The sequence below is a fragment of the Epinephelus fuscoguttatus genome, linkage group LG16 (genome assembly GCF_011397635.1).
Source record: "Epinephelus fuscoguttatus linkage group LG16, E.fuscoguttatus.final_Chr_v1".
In the NCBI taxonomy this organism is placed as follows: Eukaryota; Metazoa; Chordata; class Actinopteri; order Perciformes; family Serranidae; genus Epinephelus; species Epinephelus fuscoguttatus.
The window spans coordinates 22,919,463-22,933,171 of NC_064767.1; the positions used below are offsets into that span (position 1 = coordinate 22,919,463).

The 13,709-nt window shown below is 38.6% G+C and overlaps 1 protein-coding gene across 1 annotated transcript in view; it reads left to right on the forward strand.

Moving 5' to 3' along the window:
- Window positions 1-13,709, forward strand: part of mcph1 (microcephalin 1) — a 38,851-nt gene that overhangs the window by 780 nt on the left and 24,362 nt on the right. Inside the window, exons 2-13 of the mRNA XM_049600719.1 lie at window positions 2,910-2,962; window positions 3,057-3,148; window positions 3,242-3,360; window positions 3,515-3,599; window positions 4,522-4,633; window positions 4,717-4,848; window positions 4,941-5,021; window positions 5,704-6,837; window positions 8,083-8,201; window positions 12,055-12,092; window positions 12,219-12,381; window positions 12,476-12,553. Of these exons, the coding sequence (XP_049456676.1) occupies window positions 2,929-2,962; window positions 3,057-3,148; window positions 3,242-3,360; window positions 3,515-3,599; window positions 4,522-4,633; window positions 4,717-4,848; window positions 4,941-5,021; window positions 5,704-6,837; window positions 8,083-8,201; window positions 12,055-12,092; window positions 12,219-12,381; window positions 12,476-12,553 (2,187 nt within the window). The 5' untranslated portion in view covers window positions 2,910-2,928. The remainder of the gene's footprint in view (window positions 1-2,909; window positions 2,963-3,056; window positions 3,149-3,241; window positions 3,361-3,514; window positions 3,600-4,521; window positions 4,634-4,716; window positions 4,849-4,940; window positions 5,022-5,703; window positions 6,838-8,082; window positions 8,202-12,054; window positions 12,093-12,218; window positions 12,382-12,475; window positions 12,554-13,709) is intronic.

The window sequence follows — 13,709 nt, forward strand, 5'->3', positions numbered from 1 at the left end:
TAGTTAAGTTAGTCAGTTAGTCAGTAGCAGTTTATTTTGAACATGCAAATAGCAATAAACAAAAGAGGCACACAGACAGACATAAAGAAACAGAACAGGTTACTAAAGGAAGCATGAAAACTAAAAAACAACTTACAGTGATCTGATTTACATGTCCAAAAAGGAGTGGGACAAGGTACAAAGTTATTTATTCCTATCCCCTTTGTCATATATTGATGATAGTCAATTATGTAGCTCCCCATCAGTATAAAGCCGTACAATAATGTGTTCTCCAAGACCTACTCTAACATATTAAATTAAATACCAATAATATCTGTCTTCCAGCACAATATAAATAATTACAAAAATACTCAGAAAATAGAAATTCATATATCTTCACCTTATTCAAAAAATAATCTCATCTTTATATCCTTATCAAATCATGACAGATATGTTTGCTCTGTCAAACTATATACATATTCACATGTATATACACATAGTTTCAACATACATACACAGAAGTGATGGTAATAGATAAATGAATAAATAAAAGGTAAACACCAATTAGTTGTCAGCTATTAAATTAATCACCAACTAATTCGATAATCGATTAATTGGTTTGAGTAATTTTTTATGGGAAAAAAAATTCTCCCACATACTGCTTTTGCTCTGCATCACAATATTATTGGTTATTCTAACATTTTGAACCTTCATCAAGAGTATGTTAGAAAGAAGAAAAATAAAAATGTTAATTCTCTGACTCCACCTTCTTTAATGTAAATATTTTGGGTTTTCTTTACTTGCAGTAAACTGAATATCTTTGGGTTGTGGACAACATTTTTGGATGTCATCATGGGCTGTTGGAATCATATTCATTTTCTGACATTTTATAGACCAAACAACTAATCAGTTAATCGAGAAAATACAGTGCCCTCCAAAAGTATTGGAACAGTGAGTCCAGTTCGTTTACTTTTGTTGTAGACTGAAAACACTTGGGTTTGACATCAAAAGATGAATATGAGACAAGAGATCAACATTTCAGCTTTTATTTCCAGGTATTTACATCTGGATCTGATACACAACTTAGAAGATAGCATTATTTGTAATGGAACACAAAATTTTTAGGTGAGCAAAAGTATTGGAACATATAAACTTAAAATAGATTAAAGTGAATGAGACTTAATATTTAGTTGCAAATCCTTTGCTTTCAATAACTGCATCAAGCCTGTGACCCACTGACATCACCAAACTTTCGCATTCTTCTTTTGTGATGCTTTTCCAGGCTTTCACCGCAGCCTCTTTCAGTTGTTGTTTGTTTTGGGGGGTTACTCCCTTCAGTCTCCTCTTCAGCAGGTAAAATGCATGCTCTATTGGGTTTAAGTCTGGAGACTGACTTGGCCAGTCTAAAACCTTCCACTTCTTGCCCCTGATGAACTCCTTTGTTGTTTTGGCAGTGTGTTTTGGGTCGTTATCTTGCTGCATGATGAAGGATCTCCCAATCAGTTTGGTTGCATCTTTCTTTAAATTAGCAGACAAAATGTTTCTGTAGACTTCTGAGTTCATTTTGCTGCTGCCATCATGTGTTACATCATCAATGAAGATGAAAGAGCCTGTCCCAGAAGAAGCCATGCAAGCCCAAGCCATGACATTACCTCCACCATGTTTCACAGATGAGCTTGTGTGTTTGGGATCATGAGCAGATCCTTTCTTTCTCCAAACTTTCACCTTTCCGTCACTTTGGAAAAAGTTAATCTTTGTCTCATCAGTCCATAAAATTTTTTCCCAGAATTTTTGAGGCTCATCTCTGTACCTTTTGGCAAATTCCAGCCTGGCCTTCCTATTCTTCTTGCTAATGAGTGGTATGCATCTTCTGGTGTAGCCTCTGTACTTTTGTTCATGAAGTCTTCTGCGAACAGTAGATAGTGATACCTTCACTCCTGCCCTCTGGAGGTTGTTGCTGGTGTCACTAACAGTTGTTTTAGGGTCTTTCTTTACAGCTCTCACAATGTTTCTGTCATCAACTGCTGATGTTTTCCTTGGTCTACCTGTTCGACGTCTTGCTTAGTACACCAATGGTTTCTTTCTTCTTCAGGACATTCCAAATGGTTGTACTGGCTATGGCCAATGTTTGTGCAATGGCTCTGATTGATTGTCCATCTTCTCTCAGATTAACAATTGCTTTTTTTTCACCCATAGACAGCTCTCTGGTTTTCATGTTGGTTCCACCTCTAAATGCAGTCTGCACAGGCAAAATCTATCGTACCCAATCTGAAACTGAGCTCAGACATTCAGTGCTATTTATTGTTTGAATAATCAATGTAATTGGGAGACACCTGGGCAACAAAACACACCTGTCAGTCACATGTTCCAATACTTTTGCTCTCATGAAAAATGGGTGGGTTCAAACAAAAGGTGCTATCTTCTAAGTTGTGTATCAGATCCAGATGTAAATACCTGGAAATAAAAGCTGAAATGTTGATCTCTTGTCCCATATTCATCTTTTGATGTCAAACCCAAATATTTTCAGTCTACAACAAAAATAAAGGAATTGGCCTCACTTTTCCAATACTTTTGGAGGGCACTGTAATCAGCAATGAAAACATTAGTTTGTTGCAGCCCTATTCACAAGTGTGACCAGTTGCTTGTTTTTTCGGCATCCCGTATCTTCAGATAGATTTTGGCTATTGTCATTACTTTTTCCATTCGTAAGACGAATTATTCAGTATTAGTAGAATGACTATAATGGAAATAATTCCCTTCCTGTTCTTGACACTGATTGACTGAGTGTTTTTTTGCATGGTTAAACCGATTGGTTTAATGAGCATGATGGACTAAGGGGGTCACAGCAAGTAAAATTTATGTGCATTGTGAAAGCTGATTTACCAGCTCAAATAATGTCTTCATTGATTTTTTTGTTGTTGTTTTTCTAGGTGAAGCTAAAGACCAGTAATGACCACAGGCAACAACACTTCAGTCCTCAAAGGTATTGCACATCATCGTAGTTTTACTGCAGTTATCCTAAGCTGAACTTTATGGCTCATGGTATATGTTTATGACTCTGTTCAATGTGTCTGCAGATGTTATTGCCTATGTTGATGTGTGGTCATCAGACAAAACAGCAAACTATTCAAAACCATTTATTCAGCAGCTGCAGGAAATGGGAGCTCAGGTGAGAACGCACGGCACACATTTGCACTATACTTTATACCATTTACTTTATTTACAGACAGTAGATATATGTAATTTGCCTTTTCTTTCACAGGTATCAAAAACATTCAATAAACAAGTCACACATGTGGTCTTTAACAATGGTCACCCCGCTACATGGCGAAAAGCCAAGAAAAGTGCTGTGAAGCTTGTGTCTGTTCTCTGGGTAGGCAGGTAAGAATAACACTGAGAGTTGTGTCCTTTTTAAACTTCAGCTATTTCATGATTTTTTTGAAAAATTGCACTGTCATGAAGTGTTACAAGATGTTGTCAGTCATTATTTGAATCTGTTCATGTGGCTTATTTTTGGTGAAATGACAATGTCCAGATGTCATGATGATGGTGTGCGTGTGGATGAGGAGTTGTTTCCAGCCTTAAATGATGAAAGCAATCCAGTGTTGAAGAACAAGAAAGTGAGTAGTGTGTGTTGGACCTTTGTTTGTCCAGCCATACATTGATCTGATTTGGGGTCACTGACTGACGTCTATTCTTATGACATGATGCAAGAGTCAATGCTTCCCTCAATTCTGTTCTACTTGTTTTTACACTTCACTGTCATACTGACCCATAGAGAGCTAGAAAAGTGCACTCATTTGAATGCAGAGCTCTGCCAGGTGTGTCTGGGGAGTCGGGGAGTCAGGGAGTGCAGGGCAGGCTGCGTGTACGCATGACAACAGTGGAATAAATACAAACTAAACTTGTCTTACCTTGGCCTCCAAATCTTGACAGGAGCAACTCCTAGACACAAGCAGTGTAGAATTTCACTTTCAATATGAAAATATCAACAAAAATCTATGTGACATCCATGTATGCTGTCCCTGGCGAAAGAAGGTTCCAATCTGAAGTTGCTCTTGATCACTTGTAGTCCTTACCAGCCAGTTAAGAGGAATGAGAACTCAGCAGTCATAGCAGTCATAGCAGTATACAACAGAGTAGTTATAAAAAAGGTTTTTCAGAAATTGCACATAACAATAACCATGAAAGGTCCTTGAACATACAGTCATAAATGTGCACAAGAAATATTTGGCTCTTGGGTCCAGTAACGTGCAAGAAGATCAGCTTCTTAAATGGGAATATTATATAAATGATTGACAGATGAATTGACAATGAAAATAATCATTAGTTGCATCCCTGGTATGTACAAACAGCTTGTAATTGTAAGCTGTTATTTTGGCTCCTCTCTACTAATCATATCATAGCGACTCTATGATTAATTCAGTGAAGTTGTCCTTGTTCTATGTTGCATAAACTGAGTGAGAAAGCCTGAAGTTGAAATTATTCAGCCTGCATTTATTTACTTTCTATTCAAACCATTTTTGTGTTTGATTCACATAGCATCGCTGCATGCAGCCAAAAGATTCTCCAGAGAGGACACCTGAAAACGACAGACGCATGAGGAAGAAATTAGACAAGATGATGAAAGACCTCGCTCCAGTACAACCTCTTGGTAAGACATTATTACACCATTAGAAACATTTCAATACAGTTGTGAAATGACAAGCTTCATCCTTTGATTTGTTTTACCCACAGTTACAGATGTATCGCCCATCATTATTGATGAAGAGAATGGAATAGTTTATAGCCCTGCATTGAAAAGATCAGATTATATGGCACAGCGTTTGAGAGACATGAAGGAGAAACGGGAAAACCTCTCACCTACAGGTATGTGCCGCAGTTTTACAGGCTGATGAACTGACGAGGACTTTAAAATATTTAAACACTTAGAAATTCACATTTTCATCACTGTCTTCCAGCTTCACAAATGATTGAATCCCGCTCACCCACTGGACTGAAGCCCTCTCTTGGGAGCACACCAACCATCCTCAAATTAATATGTAAGAAAATTTATTGTTATCTTCTTGTTACTGATCAATTAAAAATGTTAGTGTATTTTTTCTCAACCTCCCAGGATCAGTTTCTAAATTTCCTTTTGAAGGGAAGTGTTGGAGAGTTCCTGATACCATATTTAATTTGTATTGCAATAGTTATATGATATAAACATGTCTTGTATGTGTTTAAAGTGGTTACATACATTTCTGAGTAATTAAAATATACATTACATGCATTTTTCTAGGGTTAGCTGGCACATTAAGAAACAAAGCCAGATGAACCCACGTGTTAAAATCCAAGATAGCACTTGTTCTTGTACTTTGGCAAATGCTTCTCAAAGTTGAATCTTTGATCCTGTGTCATTTATAATCATTCTATGTATTTGTTTTTGCTCAAGCTCATAAAATAAGGAAGTGACACTTTAAGACATGGTATGACAGCACCAAGTGTCCTTGTGTGTGATCTCTTTAGCTTGCTATGTGAGCAGCTCCTCACCAGCCTCTTGTTACCTTTGACTCTCTGCAGTTCGTGACATAAAGAACAATGTGAAGTGGGAGCAGCTGCCTGTGTTTTTATATAGTGGAGGTCATTTAGAGCTGCTCCACATACACTAGCAAACAAAAACAATGAACAGAAAGTGGCTAAATGATGTGCAAAACTCTTAATATTTATTTTTTTCTTACATAGATGACCAGTCAGATGATGATTCCAGTGCGTCTGCGGCTGAACCTGCTTACTCACCTGACAAGGAAGAAGGAAGAACACAAGTTGATGTGACTGACCATGACCATCTTGAACAGCGCCACAGGAAGAGCTCCACAAAGCCATGGCTCTCACCCTGCCGTGATGTGCCAAGGCGGATTTCAAGTCCTGTGAAATGTCCTGACTTCAAGGAGGAAGACGACACAAAAGGGACTGGACAAACAAAGTCAAGAAGGACCTCAGTCAGAAAAACGCCAGCAGAGAAACTCCAATCTGTTGGTTTATTAGAAAGTCCTTGCAAGGATAGGAGATCTGACAAAAGCAAGAACTGTCAAAAAGAAAAAAGGCGATCACAGATGAAAACATCTCATCCATCACCTAACAAATCTGAAAAGGGAAAGGGAAAAAATAAAGCTGCTACATCCTCTACAGAGACTAAGACCCATTTTTGTTTAGATGCTGTAGACTCGTCTAGTTGCCTCTCATCTTCAGCCGAAATAGGTGATGCTGCAGTTGAACTGTCAAAACAAACTGCCACCCCATTACAGAAACTACCCAAACGAGCCAGACTGTCACTTTCTGCCTTAGCCCGATCTTTCACTCTGTCCACTGACTGTAAAAGTGCTACCTCAGATACCGTGAATGGAGATAATGATAACGTGTTTGAGGACTATTTCTCCCCAGCTAACCACCACCAAGGATCAAAAAGACCTTTGCCCAACCTCCCTGTAGAGACAGACATTCAGATTCCTTTTGAGTTGGACTCTGTGCCTCATAAGAGAAAGCAAAGAAGAAGTGAAAGCGTTGGGTCTGAAACTATCAGTAAAAAGAAGAGGAAACTGGAGAAAAATGAGCAGTCCAATGCAAGCAGTGAGCCTCAAAGTCATCCACAACAGGATGTTAAAGAATCTCTGCCTTCATTGGAAGGTCCAAGTGCCGATGTCACGCTTGTTGCTAGAAGGCAAAGACAAAGCACTTTGCCATTTACGAGCACAACTAAGAGTGATGCGGTGAAGCCAAGAAGAAAATCTACACCAGTGCAACCAACAGTGTTAACAGAGCCGGACACAGAGCCACAGAAAAACTCTGATGTCAATGTGCTCTCTCATTCCTTGGAAAGTGAGTAGTAGGGCTAGAAAGTGTATATTGAAAGGACTTTCCCTCTAAAGTCTTCATCATTATGACCTGAGCAGAATGAAATATTACTCATGGTGTTTGAACTCTCACAGTGGTGGAGGTTTGTGAATGTGTCTGTACTCCCTGACTCATGTATGTGGTGCAACATAATTATTCTTTAAGGGGAACACTTTAATCTTGGATTAGTGAATTTTTCAGTTTTGTGATGGTAAATGTTTTTTTATTGATGTCACATATAAAGAGAAGTATTAAGAAATAACCTCAATGGAAATAAATGCGGCCTTTTCATATGAGAATTCTCGTAATGATTTGTATGTGTTTGTCTTTTGAAGACCGACACCGTAATTAAGAGATTTAATTTATATGCATGCACGTATGTGTATACATATATACTGTATATGTGTATAGAGAGAGATGTGTTCTCTCCATGTCTCTGCATATCCTTTGGTTTCTGGTTTTCTCCCACAATACAAAGACGCGAGTAAGATGAATTGGAAGCTCTATTTACTCATATATGTACATTTGTTTGTCAGTTTGTGATAGACTGGCGACATGTCCAAGGTGTGTACCTCACATCTCGCCCAACGTATGCACAGGCCTTACTCCCCAAGGTCCTGAACAGAAGTAGCTTTGAAACTGGACAGATTTAGAGATGGAAAATCAGCATTTAATGGTTCTCAACAGATCATAATTGAAATCTAAGCTTTCTTTACTGTTGAGTTTTAAACTATACTGATGTAAACAAATGTTACAGTATCAGGAAACACTGATAAATTGGATTTAATGTGAAGCCGTAAATCAAAAAACCTTCAAGATTGAGTATAGTAGCAGTTATCAATACTGTGTTTCAAATTTTTGGTTGTTCTATTCCCTCACACATTTGAAGCTGAGTATATTTAGTATTTTATTGAAAAGGTGTTTCTCCTGAACATTATGTAAGCCTTGAGAATATTTGAATCTAAATCTTACTTAACTTTATCCGTTAAAATAATGAAATAAAGTGAATAATAATGTTACTTGTTGTAGTGAGGAGGTAGAAAGTGGTATAAAAATAATGCAACTGACAATTTAAATGTTGCAGATCCCAGCCAGGTGTCAATGGCAAGATTAGAGATGAAAAACACAAAGTCACACACACACACAGACAAAAACAGTGCCTGTTGTGTGATAGATTGAGTGACATCCCCCCACGCTGTTTTCAATTGTTTTTCTTGTTTTCAAATGTAGGTAGAGGAAATGTACGTACAGTCGCAGCTGGTTTAACGGAGGTTCCCCCTGAGGACAAAGAAGAAAATCACAATAAGCAAGTCAGCTTGAGTCTACAGAACATGGTTAACAAAACAAAGGTAAGAGGACATTGTGATTGTTTTTAATTTTTAATGTTAATTATGGTGATTGAATTTGAAGACTTTTTCACTGAATCAGAATGTTTTCCCCAAAAAGCACATATTGATGGGACATTTCCGACAGAGTTGTAGGACTGCAAACAACAGGATGCAAGTATTAAGTCACAACAGGAGGCTTACTGATTCATTAAAGTAGAGCAATATTTGTTTTTTGTATTATAAGTGATGTCTTTTCCGGCTTTTAAGGGAGCATTACAGTAAAGTGACGTCATTTTTTGAACTTACCAGAGTGTTCTAGCCGTTCTCTCTTAGTTACTATATCCACTTTACTGATGATTTTTTTTATCATAAATCTCACTGAATGTTTTGTAAAAAGTTGTCAACTCAAAAATATTGTCTCAATATCGAGGTATTTGATCAAAAATATTTTGATATTTGACTATTCTCCATATCGCCCAGCCCTTAAAGATACTGCTGTGACATGGGATTGCACAGTTTTAATTACAGATGTCCCATTTGCTCATTTAAAAGATTACTTCCTTTGTTCATTGTACTTTAGTTCCAGACTTTGAGACAGGTCACATTTTGATATGACAGTTTTTCTAATTTTAGCTAAATTAACTTTGCACAGTGCCATATTTATTTTTATCACAGAATCACAGAAAAGGTAAACACAGTGTTGAGTTAGATGCATTTTCTCTGTTCTTCGAGCTTCTCTTATTTACTCGGGTATGTGCTCTTTTATCTCCCAAATCTGTTGCAGCTGCAGAATATGACATAGTTTTATGAAATATAGGAAGTTTAGGATGTAAACGAAACATCAGTGGTGTGCGTGTGTCGTTCCTTTTAAGTATTTCCCCCATCAGGTCACACACTTCCATCACTGTAGGCGTTTGACGCATCTAGCTAAGAGGTTCTGTCTGGTCCTGAGGGTTTCCTGTGTTTTGCCTCTGTGACGGTAGCGTACAACTTCCTTGCTTGTGAAATGCACCTGGGCTCTGTTTTCGTTACGCTGGTAACCTCAACAAGCTGTTGCTGAAAAAAAGCCAAACATGATGTCATCTCTTCCTTCGATCTCGTGTTATGGGTTGGGTTTATTGCAGCCTGATTACAGAGGTGTTTGTAGTTCTCTTACTTGTGTCAAGGCCCTGATGAAAGATTCATGATCAGATGTAAGGCAGTATCGGTGAACATTTAGAGGTCACACTTACATCATCAGTCTTTGAAAGTGCAGATGGTAGAAATTGATAAATTAAATGTTGCTCGGATACAGTGCAAATGTGCTGCTGTTGTTGGTCTAGTGGTCTGGCAAACATACCATATATCTCAGAAGTCTTTGCTATGAATTGCACGGGGGACCTTTGTGACACTTATCTCTCCTGGTGATTCCTACTGCATTTAATTGTCAATTTTCTATCAAAGACAGTTCTTTGAAAATCATCTTTCGGGGCCCACGAAGAACCACACTATCTCCTGATGTCTCCCAGTTGGGGCTAAGGATCTTTGTTGTGTGTCATTCCTTATTATTGTCAACTCATTTCTTACCACCTCATTACTGTCAATCCTACAATAAATGCACTAATGCAGAATAGTAACCGCTCAACCCGGCTCAGTCAAGGTGCTGAAGACATCAATGAGTCCAGACTGGTAGAAAAAGATTCCCGCACACTGAGATCTATGCAGCGTCTCACTTTATTGCTGAGCTTTCGGTCTATTCAACCTTTATCAGAGCATACATCTCTTGTACGTATGACCTTCATCAGAGCAAACATCTCTTGTATGTACGTATGCTCTGATGAGGGTCGAATAGACCGAACGCTCAGCAATAAAGTGAGGCACTTCATAGATGTAAGTGTGCGGAAATCTTTTTCTACAATAAATGCTCTAAAGTTTCCCCAAAATGCTTTAAGAATCTCACATTTCATTTGTCTTCTCAACCTCATGATTTCTGTAAGATTATCAACTGCAGGGTCTAAAAATCTGATGAACCTTGGTCCTCTTAAGCGTAAGACTCTTACATTCAAGAGTCAGAATAAGTTAAGTGATATAAGTCAGGGTTCCCATGGATTGTTAAAACATCTTAAAAGGAATTTAATTCATTAATCTAAAAAAGTAAGGCCTTAATTTGTAATGAAAAGCCCTAATCAGTCTATATGTTGTCTGTATGTGTAGCAGTTGGATGTAGGATTTTACAAACAGTTTTTGAAACTTGGCTCGATGAGAATCAACAAAATTGTCCCTAATCCTAAATAACTGATGTCAGTTCATGTTTTTGTTCCTTCAGTTTTGGTTATGGTAAAACTGGTCTTTAATTTCACTCCGAGTGGCATTAAAAGAGTCTTAAATCCAGCTCACCGTAAACTGCAGGCACCCTGTCTCTCAGTCCATGTGTATGTGAGGTGCTCTTCACTTCACAAGTGGTTATCTGGTATTTTCACTCTCATTGCTCTTTGTAATTGGCTCTCACGGCTTCAGTTGATCTCAATCTTCGCAGAGACCCAGGATCCTCATATCTCTCTCTGATTTTCTGGATAGCGCTATTTTCATTTTGCACAGTAGCAGCCATCACGGAGACCGACTCATTCAGTGAAGAATTTCCTTCATTTGTGCTGGGAGCGCTGGTGCTTAGAGGCCATGCTGCAGTTCACACCAGCTCTTTGTCAGAGGCTCATTATGTGCGGCTCATTCTTCAGTGCCTGTTTTGTTGTGCTGCTGCCAGAACATGTTCACTGCATAAGATAAGCCAAAGTCCCCTTTGAGGAACCTTTAGAATAGCTGCCCATGTTTTGAGTTGTTTGATTGAGTTTGAAAGACCTCGAAATGAGCTGTTTTTCTTGTCACTTGTTGGCAGTGCTGTAGTGTTAAAAGAAGAAAACTGAAATATCAAAACTTTTCCTTTGAACAAAATTTCTGTCAGGACAACAGAGGAGTAGCAGTCATGGGGCGATGGTAACCAACTCAATGAGTTCACAACTCGCTTATCAGGGATAGTGTGATGTGTGAGTGGTGTGGGAGGCACTGGTGGACCGTTTTGGCACCATGTGTGCTGCAGGCCTTAACCCCTGACTTCCAGCTGGGGGACCAGATATCAGAGTGTGGCAGGAAAGGGCCCGGTGGTCCTGTTTGTAACTGCTGCTCAGGTGTTTGTGTCGATGATGGCTCGCTGTATTGGGGCCAAAGTACGAGGCTGGATGGACCACAGACGTCAGATTACAAATTTACAGTTCTGTTTCAGTGGCTCCGAATGTGTTTTTCTCCACTCATGGCCTTGGTGTTTGATTTCCTTTTTGGTCTCTATGCAACTATACATCCGGCAGGGTTATTGAAAGTGCACAGTCTGTCTGGCTGTTGAATAATGATACTTTTTTACCTGTTCAGTGTGTGTGTGTGCTCACAATACTTACACCCAAAAACACCCATATGTGTATTATATATCCCAGTGCCTTTGGGACATTTCTTATTTATAGAGATTGTATTATTGGCTACATTAAAGTGTAGCTTTGTTCCACATAGAGTTCACAGATTTCACTTCTGTTTTCTGTGATTTTTGTCTCCTATAAACACAAGCCAAGAAACAAGTCAGGCCAAATCTGTGCTCTGTAGCTGCTTCGCTTACCATCAAATTGTTTGTCACATTAAGTTCTCAGAGAGCACTGTGATTATTAGAACTACTTCCCAAAAATAAAACCGGTGTGAAAGCAATAAACACAGACTGTAATGGTGTAATTGATTTCAGTCTTTGTTTTTGCTCTTACAGCCTTTGTCTAATTTCTTTACAGTTACATTTAGTTCACATAATGTTCGTTGAACTGTCCAATACTGATCTTTGTCCCTGTCGTTTCTTTTGTTACAGACTATGAGAACACTGGTCATGACAAGCATGCCCACTGAGTGAGTACAAACCTTTGTCTTCAGGGTAGATTGCTTCCAACACTTTTTATGCATTGGTGAACAAGCTGGTAAAAAAGATTGTTGTGTAATTGTTTGGATGCTCTCTGCTCTTCTCAACTTTTGTAGGAAGCAGCACACGGTGGCTCAGGTGGTGACGACACTTGGTGGCTTTTCAATCGTTGACCGTGTTTGTGAGAGCACAACTCACGTGTTGTCTGGGAGTGACCGGCGGACTCTCAATATTCTGCTGGGCATAGCTCGTGGCTGCTGGATCCTGTCTTTTGAATGGGTATGCATGTTTATATTTTTTTCTATGCCATAAGATGAAGTTATTTGGGATGATGATGAAGTTTGACACTTTTATTTTTACTTATCCTGAGTAGATCCTCTGGTGTTTGGAGCAAAGGCAGTGGATTCCAGAGGAACCATATGAACTTTCAGAGCAGTTTCCTGCAGCACAGGTGAGTACTAAGACTATTAATTCTATTCTTATGTTGCCAGTACTAGTTTAATAGTACTTTGAAAAGTGCTCACCACACCACCCTAAACCCAAATGAGCTTTAAACTTACCTGTAAAGCTCATTATGTTTTATTTTAACTTTAATGGCCCTATAAAAGTTTTCACTGGGTGACACTCATTAATATTGCATAGAGCCTGTGCCTCATATAGACTGATTACTTAGTAGTGGCCTGGGATTGAATCCAACCTGCGGCCTTTTGCTGCATCCTCTATCTCTCTCTCCCTTTTCCTGTCACTCTCTAGCTGTTTATAATAAAGGCAATGAAATCCCTTCAACATAATCTTTAAAGAACTATATTAAATGACATTCAGTGTACCAATGGTATGTTTGGTAGTTTATACATTTGCCTAGGTTTTCCATTCTAAATGTGACAATTAAAGAAGAAGCCTGTGAATTAAATATATGGAATTTATTTGTTTATTTATTTATTTTATGGCTCTGTGACAGTGGTGGCCGGAGGCACTGTGTTTTTGGGCTGTCCATGCATACATTTCATTCTAGTACACGCAATGTCTTAGGAATGCCTTAAGGGGATTTTATCAAATTTGGCTCAAACATTTACTTGGACTCAAGAATGAGTTGGTTTGACCTCACAAAATATGTTTTTGGCTCAACTCAGGAATTCGTATGCTAATTATGACATTTTTTCACACAAATGTCTAATAGAATAAAATAAAGAAGTGATGAGGTTTTATATCCCAAAGGTTAAAGCTCAGCTTCACTGTGACATCATGATATTCTGCACAAACACTTTTCTGGCCATTATTCAACATCATATCTCAGGAACAGAAGAGGTTACATTTGGTCAGGTACTGAATTCGTGACTTTAATTTTGGGTGTCTACCTTGAGACTATGCTGATTGTATAGATCTTCTGTGCTGCAGAGGGGAACATGTGTGTGAAGCATCAACGTTTCGCCAATACACTTTTAAGACACCATTTATAAAACCTAATATTAAATTCTTTCAAAGTCTTCACTACAAGTACTTTATGACTCTGGACAGACATGGATGTAAACCGCAGCATGACTAGTTGGCGGTGGTACAACCACGAGGTGGCAGTTCTAGTTTTGCACTGTTAGCTGTCCTGGACAAGG